The sequence below is a fragment of the Miniopterus natalensis genome, chromosome 4, assembly GCF_054644295.1.
Source record: "Miniopterus natalensis isolate mMinNat1 chromosome 4, mMinNat1.hap1, whole genome shotgun sequence".
Classification (NCBI taxonomy): domain Eukaryota; kingdom Metazoa; phylum Chordata; class Mammalia; order Chiroptera; family Miniopteridae; genus Miniopterus; species Miniopterus natalensis.
In genome coordinates, this window is record NC_142084.1 from 35441294 (window position 1) to 35456982 (window position 15689).

At 39.9% G+C, this 15689-nt stretch overlaps 1 protein-coding gene across 1 annotated transcript in view; it reads right to left on the reverse strand.

Moving 5' to 3' along the window:
- Positions 1-3664: 3664 nt before the first annotated feature.
- The window catches only part of SLC7A11 (solute carrier family 7 member 11), a 71037-nt gene continuing 59012 nt past the window's right edge, over positions 3665-15689 (reverse strand). The window contains exons 10-12 of the mRNA XM_016210200.2: positions 14133-14282; positions 12746-12923; positions 3665-5194 (exon numbers count right to left, since the gene is read on the reverse strand). Coding sequence (XP_016065686.2) covers positions 5127-5194; positions 12746-12923; positions 14133-14282 — 396 coding nt within the window. The 3' untranslated portion in view covers positions 3665-5126. The remainder of the gene's footprint in view (positions 5195-12745; positions 12924-14132; positions 14283-15689) is intronic.

The following is a 15689-nucleotide window of genomic DNA, read 5'->3' on the forward strand; positions in this document are numbered from 1 at the left end:
TAACTGGCTATTTTGAACACTGGCATTGGCCCCAAATAGCCTGAAAGAGTTAAGGGATATGCCATTCTCTGAACATAGATAATGTAAAAAAGACCCTAGTTTCCAAGATGTAATTGTTAATAGTTTAGTTCCAGATTTATGGCAGTAGAAATAATATTCACAAGGGAAAACTATTAGGTAAAACATTTCTCCAAGGAAAGGACTGAAATAATCCCAGACTACTTAAAATTTTTGTAAGATTCTTGTTTGTGTGATAACCATAGCTACATATATATTTGTTTTTGCTTCTAGAGCAATTAAAAAGTGCTATGCGGTAGTGTCTAAAATTATGAATATACACAGTAGTTTAATGTACATCAATTCTATTCTCTTATAAGCATACATTCATTTGAAACTATCTGTTTTATTTCTCCAAACTGGTTTTCTACTTAAACGTAATATTTTTATATTACATTAGTCAGTAAATGGAAATCTGGAATGAAGGAGAAATGCTAGGAAAAAAGAACTCAGAAACCTTTTGAAATCAGACAGTTTGAACCTAGAACCAGGGAACCGCATTGCATTGCTTCCCAGTGTGAGATGAATATGCTTCTGAGCATGCGTGGAAGCCTCAGCGGGAATAAGCGAGCTCTAACTTCACAATCCTTGTTTAAGTCAGGCTGCTCACAACCCAACTGTTACAGCCGAATGTTTTCCCAAAGATGCTGTGCAAAATGCCCTATTGCCCAAGGGGCTCAAAATACAGGCGCTGCTGCAAGAGATAACTGTGCATTCGTCTTTATTTCTCCTCTAGCTTTCAGCATGGCCTTTAGAGACTTCAACAAGAGGTAATATGGATTCAACAAGCAAGTCTCCTAACCATAAATTAATTCACTTGAAAGTCATTCTTTAAAAGAAAATCAGTAGTGTATATGTTGAGGGGAAAAAGTATGTTCACTTTCACACCAGTGCATCCATTTGTATGGTGCTCAGATGCCTAATGCTCCACAGTTTCTTGAGAGGATTGTTATCTATAAAAATGTTAAGGCGGTTATTGATACTAAAAATGTGCCCTTGATCTATGTAGCTGAAATACACACATGTAACAGATAACTGTTTGGAGACTGTAACCATCCTCCAGTGATATTTTAAAGCCAATGGGAACAGAGAAGGGGGGGACTACGAAGGAAGTAAACCTAAGTGGTAGTTTCGCACTAAGAATATTGGTAATTGTATAAATTCAAATTAAAACTCACTCCTATCTTAAGGATATCATGCCAAAAAATGATACAAAGGGAATCACTGATTCATTAAAAAAAAAAAAAAAATCCAGAGAAATGGTTCAAAGAAATCAAGTTAATACCCCTGGAGGTTGTAAAGAACAATTATCTCACAACATATGGAAAACTGGTGAACTTTCCATGAGACCATGATTTACACCTTTGTGAATTTGTATCAAATATAAAACTAGACCGAGCATTTATTTTTTCATACCAACTAATTTGAAAAACTGCAACAAAAACAAGAAAGGATGATTTCTTTAAAATGGCTGTTAAAATATATTTTTAAGTACAGTAAGAATGCTACCTAGGGGGTTACACTTAGGTATCAAATATAATGGGAAAGATTAAAAATGCTGTTTATGGGAAAATTATCCTAAAAAGCATATGTAGGTAATAATTCTACTACCTATATATAAATAATGTAAACAGAAGCTGTCAAAATGACTCCTTATCTACTCTAATTGATATCTTCTACCATGAGCTTGTTGCCAGTTACACAATGACATGCTTAATTCCTGACTTTGGTTAGTAAAGTCAAATGTAACTCTGCAAACATTATCAGCACCAACATACAGCCTATCATATAGGGTAAAATGAAGCAAGACTATATTTAAGTAAAATTAAATTTCTTGACTCATCTGTATTCAAATCCTAAATCTCTCTATATTTCTTTCCAACCTAAAAAAAAGAGCTACATTAGAATCCCATTTATTGCTTTTCTATCATTCAGAACTGACAACTAAAATGTCAAAGGTGAAACTTTCTCCTTATATATCACATAATGTATATTATTAGAAAGCCACTTATACTTCAACTAACTCACAGCCTTGTTTAAAAATATATATTACAAATACCCCATGCTTATTTCTAATAGAAAAAGTAATGGAAGTATTTTACCTTAATCAAAGGGGTATTTGACTTTGTAGGGCCAGAAGTATACACAATTTTGCTTATTTTCTTAAAGAAAATGAATACATAATTCCTAATGCAAAATTAGGTACAAGACTGTGGAAGGGGCATGTGTAAGTGAGCTGCATTGAAGCTTACATTTCATTAGCTTCTTGGGATATCCACCTATGTGTAGCAGGCAATGAATTGTTAATATTTCTCTAACTATACTGCATAATAAATTACACCAAAATATTGTACCTCCAGTCACTTACTATTTTCATTTCCTGCTACTCTGACCTTTAGTTTTCTATCTTTTCATAACCTATACCTCAATTATAAGAAATCAACAATAGCTCCAAGATGCTTCCTTTCTTAGTTATCGTGACATTGATCTGCAAAAAGAGATAAAACAAGGAGTTTCCTGAAGACTGATTCCAGGTCATGAAGAATTCTGTTGAGTAATGTAACTGTACTCATGTTAACCATCTGTTGCTATATCAAACAGCAAGTGGGGAAACAATTTTACCAGACACAAAAGACAATCTGGAAAGTTGTTTCAACGTAGTTGGTTTAGTGTTAGATAAACTATCATGCATTTCTAGCATATCCTAATAATCTATCCTAATTTTGTGCCAGTGGGATTGAGGGAGATACAGTACAAGCACATAGCACATGCATACAACTAACATTTATGTGTGGTCTGGAATCAGCCACCTTTTTTAGGACATGATACCATTCTAAATAACAATTATGTATACTGATTCCATGACTACAGAAATCCTGTGTCTTGTCACGATACACCCTAAAAATAAGTTAAAATATAACTTAATCTCCATCTTAAAAAATGACTTACTGACTTCCTGTGTAGCTAAAATGGTATTACAATGGTATTAGAAATTTAAAAATGAAAAATCATTTTGATAATGATGGAAAGAATAATGAATATGTATTCTACTTAGCCTGTGCAATGATATATTTAAAGAGAAATTAGAACTCAAACTAAACAAGTAAATAAAATGCAGAGACCCATCTGTTGATATACGCACATTAACCTCAGGAATAATAAAGAACCACAGGAACCTCTCCAGGAGACGTTACCTTTTTTCCCATTACACAAAAAATTCAAGAAGAGTGTCCTGGTTTAGGTTAAATAGGCCTAGACTACAATACCTACAGCAAGAATATCATGGAAAGGGATATGAATAAGTGGATGCAGGAAATAAAGACTACAGATCAAATTTTAGAACCCTATGGTAAGAGAAGAAGGAAGAACTTTTACGAATTCACTTAGAGAACCCAATAGTAGGTTTGGCTGAAAAATGTCAATCTTGGATATTAAATGTATCCAGAGCAAAAACTGAAATTTGTGAATTGGAATTGCCTCAAATTATGAATTATCATTACTACTTTGGTGAGTTGTCTGTGAACTCTACCACTTCTCTTAATTATTTTAATCAATGTAATTCCTTCAAAAATTCTTATTTTCAAATGGACAAAAAAAAAAAAAAAAAAAAAAAATTAAAGGATGGATGAACTACTGGATCTTAGATGTGTATAAATAATAGTTTAAAAATTTCATTGTGATATTACTCTCACTAAAAAATTGCACAATATTTTCTGAACCTAGCATAATATACTCATGCATGCACAGTTTCTACTACTTTTACTGACTTTGTTATCAGTTATATCTTTTGCAAATTGACTGATAATTAGGGTGAGGAAATTACTGACAATGCCTAGATATAGATGTAGAAAAGTTTTAGAAACATCAGTTGTGAATCTTATTTAGCAGTGACATTTCTTCCTCAATTTTTATGTAAATATATGTCTTTTCCTAATTGATCTGGACAGTTTTATCCAAAGAGATATTTTGACAGAATATAAAATGTATAAAGGAAATGTACAACCTATCAAAATTCATCACCATGTAAAAATAACTATGAAATAAAAAAAGTGTTCAGAATTACTACTATTGCATGTAGACATGATTATAGGGTTGGGCATACTCTTTTGGGCATTTATTACTTGGTGATTTCTGTCTTCTGTTGATATTGTAATTTGAAGATATATCTATCAAAGGTAAATTATTCATGGAACAGGTGATTGTGCTTAATAGGATTTAATACCAAACTGACTATTGCTTTGCTGTCAGAAAGGTGTTACATCCTTCCCTGATCGAATGGGCTGCCGTGAAAACAAAATGTCACATAAACATGAAGCTTCCTGATAATGAGTGAAAAAAAAAATCCTAACATATTAAATTCTCAATGATTTTTACTTAAACATAATTCCTGGACTTGTCTCATAAACAGCTCCTAGAAAGCTCCTCTTTAATGTATTTATTAAGGTTAGGCAAATCCCCTTGTCCTTTGCTCAAAATGCTCTGAGTATTAGCCCTTAAAAGGTGAGTGACAGCTAAGTTGGTCTCTAAGAGGAAGCAATGCAATGCCAATGTAAAACAAATTTCTTTCTTTCCTGTGTCCAGAATGATGACGCATGCTTTGTTCTTCTTTCTCTAGAAGAACAGAAAACACTTTCACAGTATGGTCATCTGTAATATGTAAAAATTGTTTTCACATAACCCAAATATACAGAAAACACCTCAGTTTTCAATTTAAAGGTTCTTGGCCATGACAAGATATGTTACAGAGAAAGACCCCTGAAGTAACTGTCCATCCCGTAGTCTCTTCCCCTCACCTCAACAGGTAGGTGTCAGGGACTCAAGAATCATGGGAACTCATGGCACAGTTGCATATCAGCTTTCTAAAACCACATAGAGTTATAACTAAATTTCTTCAAACCCAGTTTGAATATGCTAAAATCTATGGATAAAAATAACCGATTTCTTTTTTCCCTTCCAAAGTTGCAGTCTTCTGGATTTTCATAAAATGAAGTGAATGCCCACACTTTGTTTCAGCCCTTTGAGCAGAAACAAGGCCAAGGATAGATTGCCAAGATTTCAAATGCATTCATTCATGATTTATGACAATCTTCTTCTGGTACCACTTGCAGTAGTATTTGTAATGTCCTGGTTATTTTGCCTACAAAGAAATAATGAAGAAAAATTAAAAATGCACAGAAACCAGAAATGCATAAGAAACAGTAAAATGAATTATTTTGGGTTGAATACTGAAAACTCACTCCGTTATTTCATACAGCCCCTTCAAGAATTGTTTACTTCACCAGAGTCCTATCATGCTCAATTAATTTATATGTCACTTCTATAATTTCCCATGATGGCTTCTCAGAAGAATACGTTAATATTTTATATTAAAATAAGGACTTTTATGTATGAATCAGGAGGCTGGAAGTATTTGGAGACAATAGGATCGAGATGTAAATAAATGTTCAAAAACACATTTCATATTCAGTTTAAAATTGCTTTGTTGGTTTTTTTGCACCTATGAGATTACAATCAGTTCCTCAGCAAAATCAATAGAAGGATCAAAATAAAATTTCCAGCCTCAAACTTGTAGTGTATTATTGAGCAAAACACCTCATCTCCCAGGACCTCATTTGCCTCATCTGCAGGAATGAGGGATTCGGGAGTGGTGTCGGCGAGGTAAAGGGCTAGGGGTCCCAACCCTCATCAGCGCCTTAAAAAACAAGAACAATTAATAGCTAGAACCTGAAGAAAATAGCTCGGGGAAAGCTCTAGACAACAAAGCAGCAGCAAAAACCCGGCGGAGCTCAAAAATCAAGAATGGCCACATAGTTAAGTAAAGAAAGCATTTTGCCTGCATCACCTCCCCCCCATCCAGAGGTCTGAGGAAGTCCCCAGAGAGGGAGAGAGGAGAAGCCCAGCAAGCCTCTCCACTGTGGACATTTGCAGCTTTTGCTAGAGGGGTCTCCCAACAGTCTTTTCCACGTGCTGACCCTCCTGGCGGAGCAGCCCGGAGTGGCCCCGCCTCTGCATCTGTCCCCAGTGCTGGAGCAGCTGCTGAGTGAGGCTTGCCCTCAGGTCCTGTGGTTGTTGCTGTGCCCCGCTCTCAGGTACTGGGTGCCACAGCACCTTACCACACATGAGGCCTGAGCTGCCGCTGCTCTTTGCCCAGCTCGGCCCCAGCTCAGGCATTTCCCCACCATTACCATTACCAAGGCAGCCTCCCCTGCTCTGAGCCCAGCCCCCAGGGTCCCAAGTCACACTCTGCTTGCCATTATTAGGGCTGTGTTGCTGCTGCCAAGCCCTCCCGTCCCCCATCCTTGGTCGAGACTCTGAACCCTCATTGTTGAGATGGCAACTTGCTGTCCTGCCCTGCCTCCTGGGGTCCCAGGTCCTGGCTCTGACCCATCATTGCCAGGGGCACCGCCACTCCCCTAAGCCCCACTCCCCAGGCAGTTCAAGGCTCAGACCCATCACACCTCCCAACACAGAAAAGCCCAGGAACAGGTGGTTTCACTGGTGAATTCTACCAAACATGAAGAATAACCACCAATACTTTTCACACTATTCAAAGAAACTGAAGAGGCAGGAACACTCCCAAACTCATTTTACAAGGTCAACATTACCCTGATACCAAAGTCAGACAGATACACAGTAAGAAAGGAAAAGTATAGACCAATATTCTTGATGAATACGGATGAAAAATTTCTCAGTAAAATATTAGCAAACCAGATTCAACAACATATTATTCACCATGATCAAGTGGGATTTATCTCAGAAATGCAAGGATGGCTTATCATATACTGGGAGTCCTAGCCAGAGCTATTAGGCAGAAAAAGAAATGGAAGGCATCCATATCAGGAAGGAAGAAGTAAAATTATCTCTGTTAATAGATGACACCATATATATATACATAGAAAACCATAAAGAAGCCACTAAAAAATTATTAGAACTAATGAATGAAATCAGTAAAATTGCAGGATATTGCCTAGCTTGTTTGGGTTGGTGGTTAGAGCATCAGTCCTCAGACTGAACGGTCCGGGGTTCGATTCTGGCCAAGGTCACATACCATGGTTGAGGCCCTGGTTGGGGCGAGTGAGAGAGGCAATCAATTGATGTGAGGCATTGATGTTTCTCTTTCTCTCTCTCTCCCCCCCTTCCACTCTCTCTGAAAAGCAATGGAAAAAATATCCTCGAGTAAGGATTACCAAAAAAAAAAAAATTGCAGGATATAAAATCAACATAGAGGAATCAGCGGCATGCCTGAACACTAATAACAAATTATCTAAAAGAGAAACTCAGAAAGTGATCCCATTTACAATAGCATTGAAAACAATAAAATACCTAGGAATAAATTTAACCAAAGGAGATGAAAACTATAAGACACTAATAAAGAGATTAAAGAAGACACAAAAGAATAGGAAGATATCTTATGTTCCAGGATTGGAAGAATTAATATTCTGAAAATGTCCATACGACCCAACATGATCTATAGATTCAGTGCAATCCTGATAAAAAAAATTCCAATGGCATTTCTAACATAAATAGAAAACCTGTCATAAAATTTGTTTGGAACCACAAAAGACTCCAAATAACCAAAGCTATACTGAGAAAAAATAAAAATGGTGGCATCACAATACCTAATTTCAAGCTTTATTGCAAAGCTATAGTAATCAAAATAGTATGGTACTGGCATAAAAATAGACACATAAATTAGTAGAGCACAGTAGAGAACTGATACGCAAACCCTCATATATAATTAACTTATTTTTAACAAGGGTACCAGGAACATACATAGGGAAAGGACAGAAAACTGGATATCTACATGCAAAAAAAATTTTTTTAAATGAAACTGGACTTGAAATGAACCAAAGACTTAAATGCAAGATCTGAAACTGCAAAACTTCTAGAAGAAAACACAGGGGAAAAGGTCCTTGACATTGATCTAGGCAATGATTTCTTGGTTAAGTCACAAAAGCGCAGGCAACAAAAACTAAAACAACTGTGAAAAGTGTCAGTCAACAGTAGAAAGAGGTGGCTCTGTAGGCAGAGAAGGAGCTAGAGCCATCTGACAGGGACGAACAAGAGGCCATTGGCACCTGCAGTGGTCAAGTGCAAAGCAGAGGGGTTAGCCTGGCATCCTCTCCCTTCCTCCCTCCCTGGAGGAGCCTGCTATAGCTACCTGAACTGAACTAGCTCTGCAACCGCCCGCCGCATGTGCGCGTGTGTGTGAGAGTCTATTCATGCATTTCTCTACTGAGATTTTCCATTTCCCTCGTTTCAATAACTGCCTTTCTTATTCAGAATCTGCTCCTCCATGTCCAAAACAGAAGCCTCTTTCAAACTGTGTTTCTCTATTCTGGGACCACCAGCCCATGTTTACTCAGACAACTTGCTCACCCAGGTCACAACACTGCATCGGGTCCAGACAAAGGGAGAGCAAGGTGGAGGCCCTGTTGCTTTCCCAGTGTGACATTGTCCTTCCTGAGTGTTCGGGGTGGATCTTTCACGCAGCAGCACATCTGGGGCCACAGACTCTCTTCTGGTTCTGCACACTTAGCCCTTCCCTTCCTCCGTATTCAATCAGTCCTGTGTCTCCTGTGGCTTTCTTAGGTTCTCTCTTGGAATCTCAAGATTTGGATAAGCCTCATCATTCTGGAGGTTTGGGCAGAGTGGCCGATTTTGGCTCTGAGTAGCTGTTGTAACCACACCAACTTTTTCTTCTAGGTTATCTACAGCCATGGGGTCAGACGGGTGCTCAACAGGCCCAAGTAAACCTCTGAGGAAGCTCCCTGCTCACCCAGGGAAGCCCAGGCATGTTGCATTCGACCACATTTATGCTCACACACATCCTTTGGCTTTGCAGATAATTAACCCTATGATACAATTTCTTTAAGTGAAGTTGAGCCAGTGAGTCTGCATTTGGTGTTTTCAGTAACCACAAGCCACAAGACCAAAGAGAGATTGTATTTTCTGCTTTACTTTTCATATTCGGTGGGTGTTCCTGAAACCAGTTGAAACAACAACTGACCTTGCAGAATCCGACTTCCCAACACACCTGGTACAAGCACAGGAACGACAGCCAGAAGCCGTGAGATACTAGCCCAAGGACCACCTCCCCCAGGAGTCGGATAAGAATAATAGCATGTACTTTTTTAAAAAAAGGCCTCAAAACCTTTTCACATGGATGGTCTCATTTTATCCTACAATGAAGACAGTTTGGCCCCTAGGAAATGTGGGCGAGCTTAACCAGCTTCACACGCAGCCCTGCGGTCTGCGTGAGGCGTCTGTCCAGTGCATCAAGCAGCCTTCAGCGAGGAATCATAAATGAAGTCACTGCAACACACTGTAAGCAACCTGTGCTTTCAGAACTCGGGGACCACCTAGTCACCACCATGGAGATGGATACAGTCATTCTGCTGGTGCTGCCCAGTGTGAGTCTCTGTGATCAAAGATTTTGTTTAAATACAGCTGTCCTCCTATCTCACCCTGAGCAAGAGGGGCCAACTCCCAGTGACCCCACTCACTCTCAGCCGTGACGGGGTCTGGCTCATAAACCCAGGCAGCCAAGTAAAGCAGCTGCTGGGGGCCTGGCAGGGTTTGCCAGGTCTAGGTATCAGCAGGTAGCTGCAGAGTATGTCAGTGAGTATCTGCCCCGTTTTCCTTGGGTGAGAAGCTTGTGTTTCTATAAATAAATAAATACATAAACAGCCAGGAGAATTAAGCATGCTGTCACGGAGAGCAGGAAAAAGCTTTCTGTGTGTCTAACTAGTCCCTCAAGAGCCCGTCTTTTCACCCTAGGAATGCTGTCAAACAGAAAGTGGTTCAATACTGGCATCCTGTGGCCAGAGAAATTCATCAAATCTCTGCACATCCCCCATCCTCAGGTTCTGAACATTCCCTGGCTGTCTGGACTGAGCAGCCAGCCTCTCGCCGTTTTCTGAGAGCTGTTCGGTTGCCTCGCATTTTTTATGAAAGCGAGATGTGTTCAGATCAACCATCATTTCACAGGGCTTATGGGTTCATGTGTATTAGGGTAAAAAGAAATGATAATACAGAGGCTAAAGAATGTCAGCCAACAAGACAACTGGATATGAAATCACTGAACAAACTGCTCCAAGCAGAGGCTCTCTGGCCTCCAAGTTCACACGGAGTTTGTCTCTAATAAGAAGGTGGTTGTGGGGAGAGGTGATGTTCTGGTTCAGGACTCTGCCGTTTTGGTGTGTGTGTGTGAGTGTTTTGTTTTGGCCAAAGGCTAGGAAAATACTTGCTATTGCAGCAATAAATACTATGATTTTTTTTTACTGCATTACAAGAATGCTGCCTAAGAGGAAAATCAAACAAAATCGAGGAAGGACTTTCAAGGCAGCTATAAAGATAAAGGGTGACAATGATCGCAGTTAAAGGCAGAATTGCCATGCTCCTTGGCGAGACTTAATGGCATTTTTGAGAACCAAGTAATCATTATGGGGCTACTACACTGCTGCTACTTTCACAAATGGCTAACACTAAACTTGGGGTCCTTGGAGATGATCAAAATATCATTAGAGACAGAAAAATAACCCCAAACTTTAAAATTACATGAGCAGGGAAACACATCAAAGAAAGATCAAGCATGAAACTAGCAATAGGCATGAACTGACAAAAAAAAAAAAAGGGACATAGTACACACATGTTAGCAAAAGAAAGAAGTGTTACAGCTGGCTGACTACAAACACAAGGAACAAAATGCCTATAAGTGGGAGCAAACAAGGAATGTGCTCCCTTCTCACTGTGGTCCAACGCTGGGACTGCCTGCTCTTTCGTCCGACATTCTCTTGGTTTTCCATGGTGCTCAAGGGTTTTAACTGTCTCTGGCCTGGATCTGAGATAGACACAGGTCTCACAGTGATGAGCATTAATTTGTCCTGAACACTGGTAACCAGGAAAGCAGTCTTAATGGTAAATGTTGCTTGACAAGACTTTTTTTTTCCAGAATCGTGCCTACAACTGAGAAAACATAACTAAAAATATTCTGCAGAAAACTAATGTGATCTAACAATAAAAAGAGATTAAATACCCTGCTAGGTGATCAGTGTACCTGTGTTAGTCTTAAAGAACCTAACTTTTATAGTAACACTTCTTTGGGGAATAGTGTTGCCAGGTAGAAAACAAATTTCAGTATAAATAGTATATATTCAGTCTAAAGATATCAAATACCAATTAAGAGCTAATAAAGAGGAATAGTAGCAAAACTCTATGTTAAACCACTGGTTTCTAAATGAGTTCGCTTAGCACACTAGAGATTCAATACATACAACAAATTGTTATTTTATTTTTAGTAACACTCACATTATTTATTAACAATTTGACCAGAAATCTCTCTGAATTTTTTAAACTTTTAAAAACTAACTATGGTAAAGTAAATAAATGAAAACAAATGGGAACAAATTGCTTTCTAAACTTACCAGCAAGAGCCGATCTGCTTCCCTGGCTGTGTTTCTGACCCCTCTCTCTTGTCCCTCAGCCAACCAATCTAGAAAAATCATGGACCCTGCAGTCCAGCAGATGTGGATTCTAATCCTAGCTCAATGGTTTAAATTCTGCACATTCAAAAATAAAATCTCCTCTCCCTGAGCCCTGGGTTCCCCATCTGGGCATGGGAATTACCAGCACCTCACACCCACATCTTGTGGAGATTTGAAAGAGATGATGACTTGGGGAAAGGGGCTCACTCAGCAGAGCCCAGGACAAAGGGCCGGGCTTTCAACAGGGCTCTTGTTCCTAAGTACACTTCCTATTACGGATCTACTCTTTTCTCCCCCTACAGCTTACCTGGTCACCAAGCTCTGTGGGTGTTGCCTCTCTCGTATCTTTCCTTTCTCTTGGACCCTGCTGACATGGCCTGTGCCCAGACCCTCCTCAGTTCTCGTCAGGATTACTGCCGTCACCTACCACCCCTATTCTTGGTCTTCAGCTTCGACCCCCTGTCATCCAGCCTCCAGGATGATTTTTCCAAAATACAAAACTGCCTGCATCTGAATTCTAGCTCCTCTACCTAACATCTCTATGACTTGTACCAAGTCGTGTGAATTCTCCCATGCTGTAACCCAAAGTCTACAAAATAGGAATAATAATTTTCCTACTTCAGAAGGTTTTTAAAGACGAGATAAGGTCATGTATGTGCTAATCCACAGAATCACGCAATAAATGAGAGCTGTTATACCTCTGTTCCTTGTTCCTGCTGGTCTTGTGACCCTTGAGTGACTTACCATACCTATTAAATAGGGTGGAGCTATAATCATGATATTGAAGACCTCTGCAGGCCTCTGCCTAACTCCCCACCAAATCTTGTATCCCTCATCAAGTAGTCTAGTATGATATAGAATCACTAAACTGGATTCAACCCAGAATAAAAAGAATCAGGTTAGTGAATCAGGATTCAGAAGAGACGTGAGGCCATTTTCAGAACTGCTGATAAAATTCTACCTAAGAAAGCTCTTCTCCTAAGAAGTGACCTAAGCAACCCAACTACACACTGCCCTGAAAGGAGCCAGTGGCTGCTCCCCAAACATCCTTCCACTTTTCCTTCTTCCAGTTCTAATTAAAATGCAACAACAAACTAGCAGTTGTCCTACTTACATATTTGACCTTTAAGGAGTGTATGCTATGCGTGTACACACAGATGAATTTCCTACAACATGGTCTGTAAAAAGGTTGAAAGACTTACCTGACATTCTCCTGAACCACTTGGGTTTCTTGTCCCATATAATAAAGAGATAGTATGCGGGGACCCCGGTCAGCGTGATGACGAAGCCAATCCCCGTACTGAATGGGTCCGAATACAGGGAGAGGGCGACCATGAAGAAGCAGGTGAAGGAGAACAGAGCCGGGATGAACAGCGGCACCTGGAACACAGCACAGGGAAAATCACCTCCAACCAGGCACCGGGCGGCCAGTCGGCCAAGGAGGGGATGTCAGTCACGACACTGGGTGGTACTGTGTCACATCACCAGGTGACAGGCGCCATCCTACCTTACCTTAGTAGCAAAATCTCTCTAAAGGGGCACCGGGAATATAGGAAACACTCCCTTAATTAAAAAAAAAGAATCTTTGGATAGAATAAAATCTAAGGAAAAGAAGTGTGTTTCATCAGAGAAGCTCTGTTTGAATTATTTTACTCAAGTACCACTATAATTTCTCTTTTTGATAGTAAAAGATGGGATCTTTGATAATTATGATTAGAATCCACTAAGCCAAGACCATGGGCTGCTGTTACATGTTCAATCCTTTGGGGGCGTATTGATTTTCTGTTGGAGATTCACAGTAAGAAACAACGGGAACAAAACAAGCCAACTCCTATTCAACCGCTAATGAAGATGTTGCCAGGATTAGGCAATGAATATAATTAGAAACAAATTCTGACAACATAACTGACGATGCGATCTGTTATTTCTTTGGAGCAAATGAACAGTGAGGTTGAAACAATCTATGAACATTCGAGGCTGAAGGAGACGAGAAGCATATTCTTCAACCCTCCCAAAAGGAAACGCTTCAGTTATGGCAGCTGTGCTTTCTCTTGAGTGGTAAGTTCATACATCTCTGCTTTCCCTTTATATTTTACATTTTTATTCCTTCTAGAATGCATAATGTTGAAAAAGAGCAATGCATTAAGTCATAACCTTTAAAAACACTGGAAATGCCTATTTTGTAAAGCAGCATCCTTTTTAGATGTTTTAATGAGTGACACAATTCCACACTTATCTGTGTCACTCTTTGTCATGTTCAGCATAAAGACAGACCAAAATACCCCATACTCTGAATTTATCAGGTCATCGGACACGTCATGAATAATCAGCATGACAAACACCCTCTATTAACACCACCTCTTTTCAAAAGTATGACATATGGAGTTCAGTACATCACATAAAGAAATGTGATGAGCTATTTTCCAAGCTAAAACCAATCCAATCTGAAGGCACTACCTGCAAGAGTTAAACACTTTATGGCAGAGGATGGTGTCCCCGCCCAAGCTCCCCATCGTCAAGTTATGACAAAGGGAGGACTGGGTATTAGGAGGAAGATTTATGTAAACCCATCAAGATTGCTGAGGTTACCTTGAAAGGACGATGCATGTCTGGGCGTTTGTATCGGAGATAAATCAGCCCAGCAACCGCTAGCCCAATAAAAAGCCACCTGGCGAAACTGAGGAAATTCAAAAGACTGTAGAGGTCCCCAGAGAAGAGCATCACCATCGTCAGAGGGTACTGGGGGGGGAGGCAAAAAGAACACTCGGTGAGTTACAGAGAACACGGGAGATAACAATAACATCACTAGACATGATCACTGTCTCTTTTCAAATGATTACTTATACTGATAAACTACCATTATGATTAAAACTTAACCTCCTTTCTATATCCTGCTCTTAAAATCCCTTTACACACCAGTCACAGAATGAGAGGGCCACCGACACTCCCAATTATTCAGGAGGAATTTTATATGGATGTTTGGTGTTTAGTTGCATTGGACAGAAGGGACTGTATTTTCAAAGTCATACTCAGTGGCTCAAAATGTAAAGACCCAGAGACTGAGATGATTAATAAATAACTAATAATAAACATAAAAAGTGTACCCCACTGGAAAGTCTGCAGAAAGCTCTGCCAACGGGGTCTGATGAGCTCTTGGCTATGCACACATGAAACACAGCCACTTCTCCGTGCCTCTGTCAGCCCCTGAATGCAAAATGTTGACCTTCCCTTCCTCCGCTCTCCCTCTCCCCGCGTGCCCGCCGTAGGTGACCCTCAAGGCCGCCCAAAGGAACGCAGCGCAGAGACCAGCACAGCGAGTCGCTGCCACTGCTCATGCCAAGGACAGCAGGGCTGATAGCAGAGGCTTAAAACGAAGCCCTCTCCACGGAATAATACATTCTGTTCCCACAAGTGACTATTACCTTCCAGATTCCTCGCAGAGTGCTGTGTACTTTACAAAGAAATTTCAAGGAAACATTTTGAAACAAATTAAATGCATGAAAAAAACAAAAAGGTTCCATGAATTCTCACAGCAGATTCCATTTGAGAAAAATGTGACAAAATGGTAGGCGAAGGGGACAATAACATTGTCGGTGGGTGTCTGAGGACTTTTACACCTCACACAGTCTTTTGTATCCTGCATTTCACAGGTACTCTTCTCTGCATAAAGAATCCTACAGCTCAAATTTAAGTTTTGGTGCTTTTATTTCCTCTCACTCGTCTAGGGTTGCTCTCAAATATCTCACTTTTAATCACAGAATCACTGCACTGTCTAGAATTTCATTGTTGCTTTTTCTATAATTTTGTGTGCAATTTCATTATAAGGGGCCTGTGATGAGACCCCTGGGCCATTTTGGACTGTAGCTTTTAGCTCCACTCTCGGTACTTAGAATTGGGACTTACTACTCTGCCTCCTTTACTGTGAGGTCCTAGGTCAGAGACAGGAGCCAAGCTAATCATTTCCCTTAGACCTCATAAATTTCTACAAAGATGGAAAAAAAAGTGACGTGGTTACTGCCCCATAGCATCAATTATGCATCAGAAATACTGCAGCAAGGGAAGTTTGGGAGGCAGGATGTGGAGAACCTCCTGCCTCCCAAACTCTGCCAAGATATACACAGAGCCGATTTTGCAATGAAGGAGAAA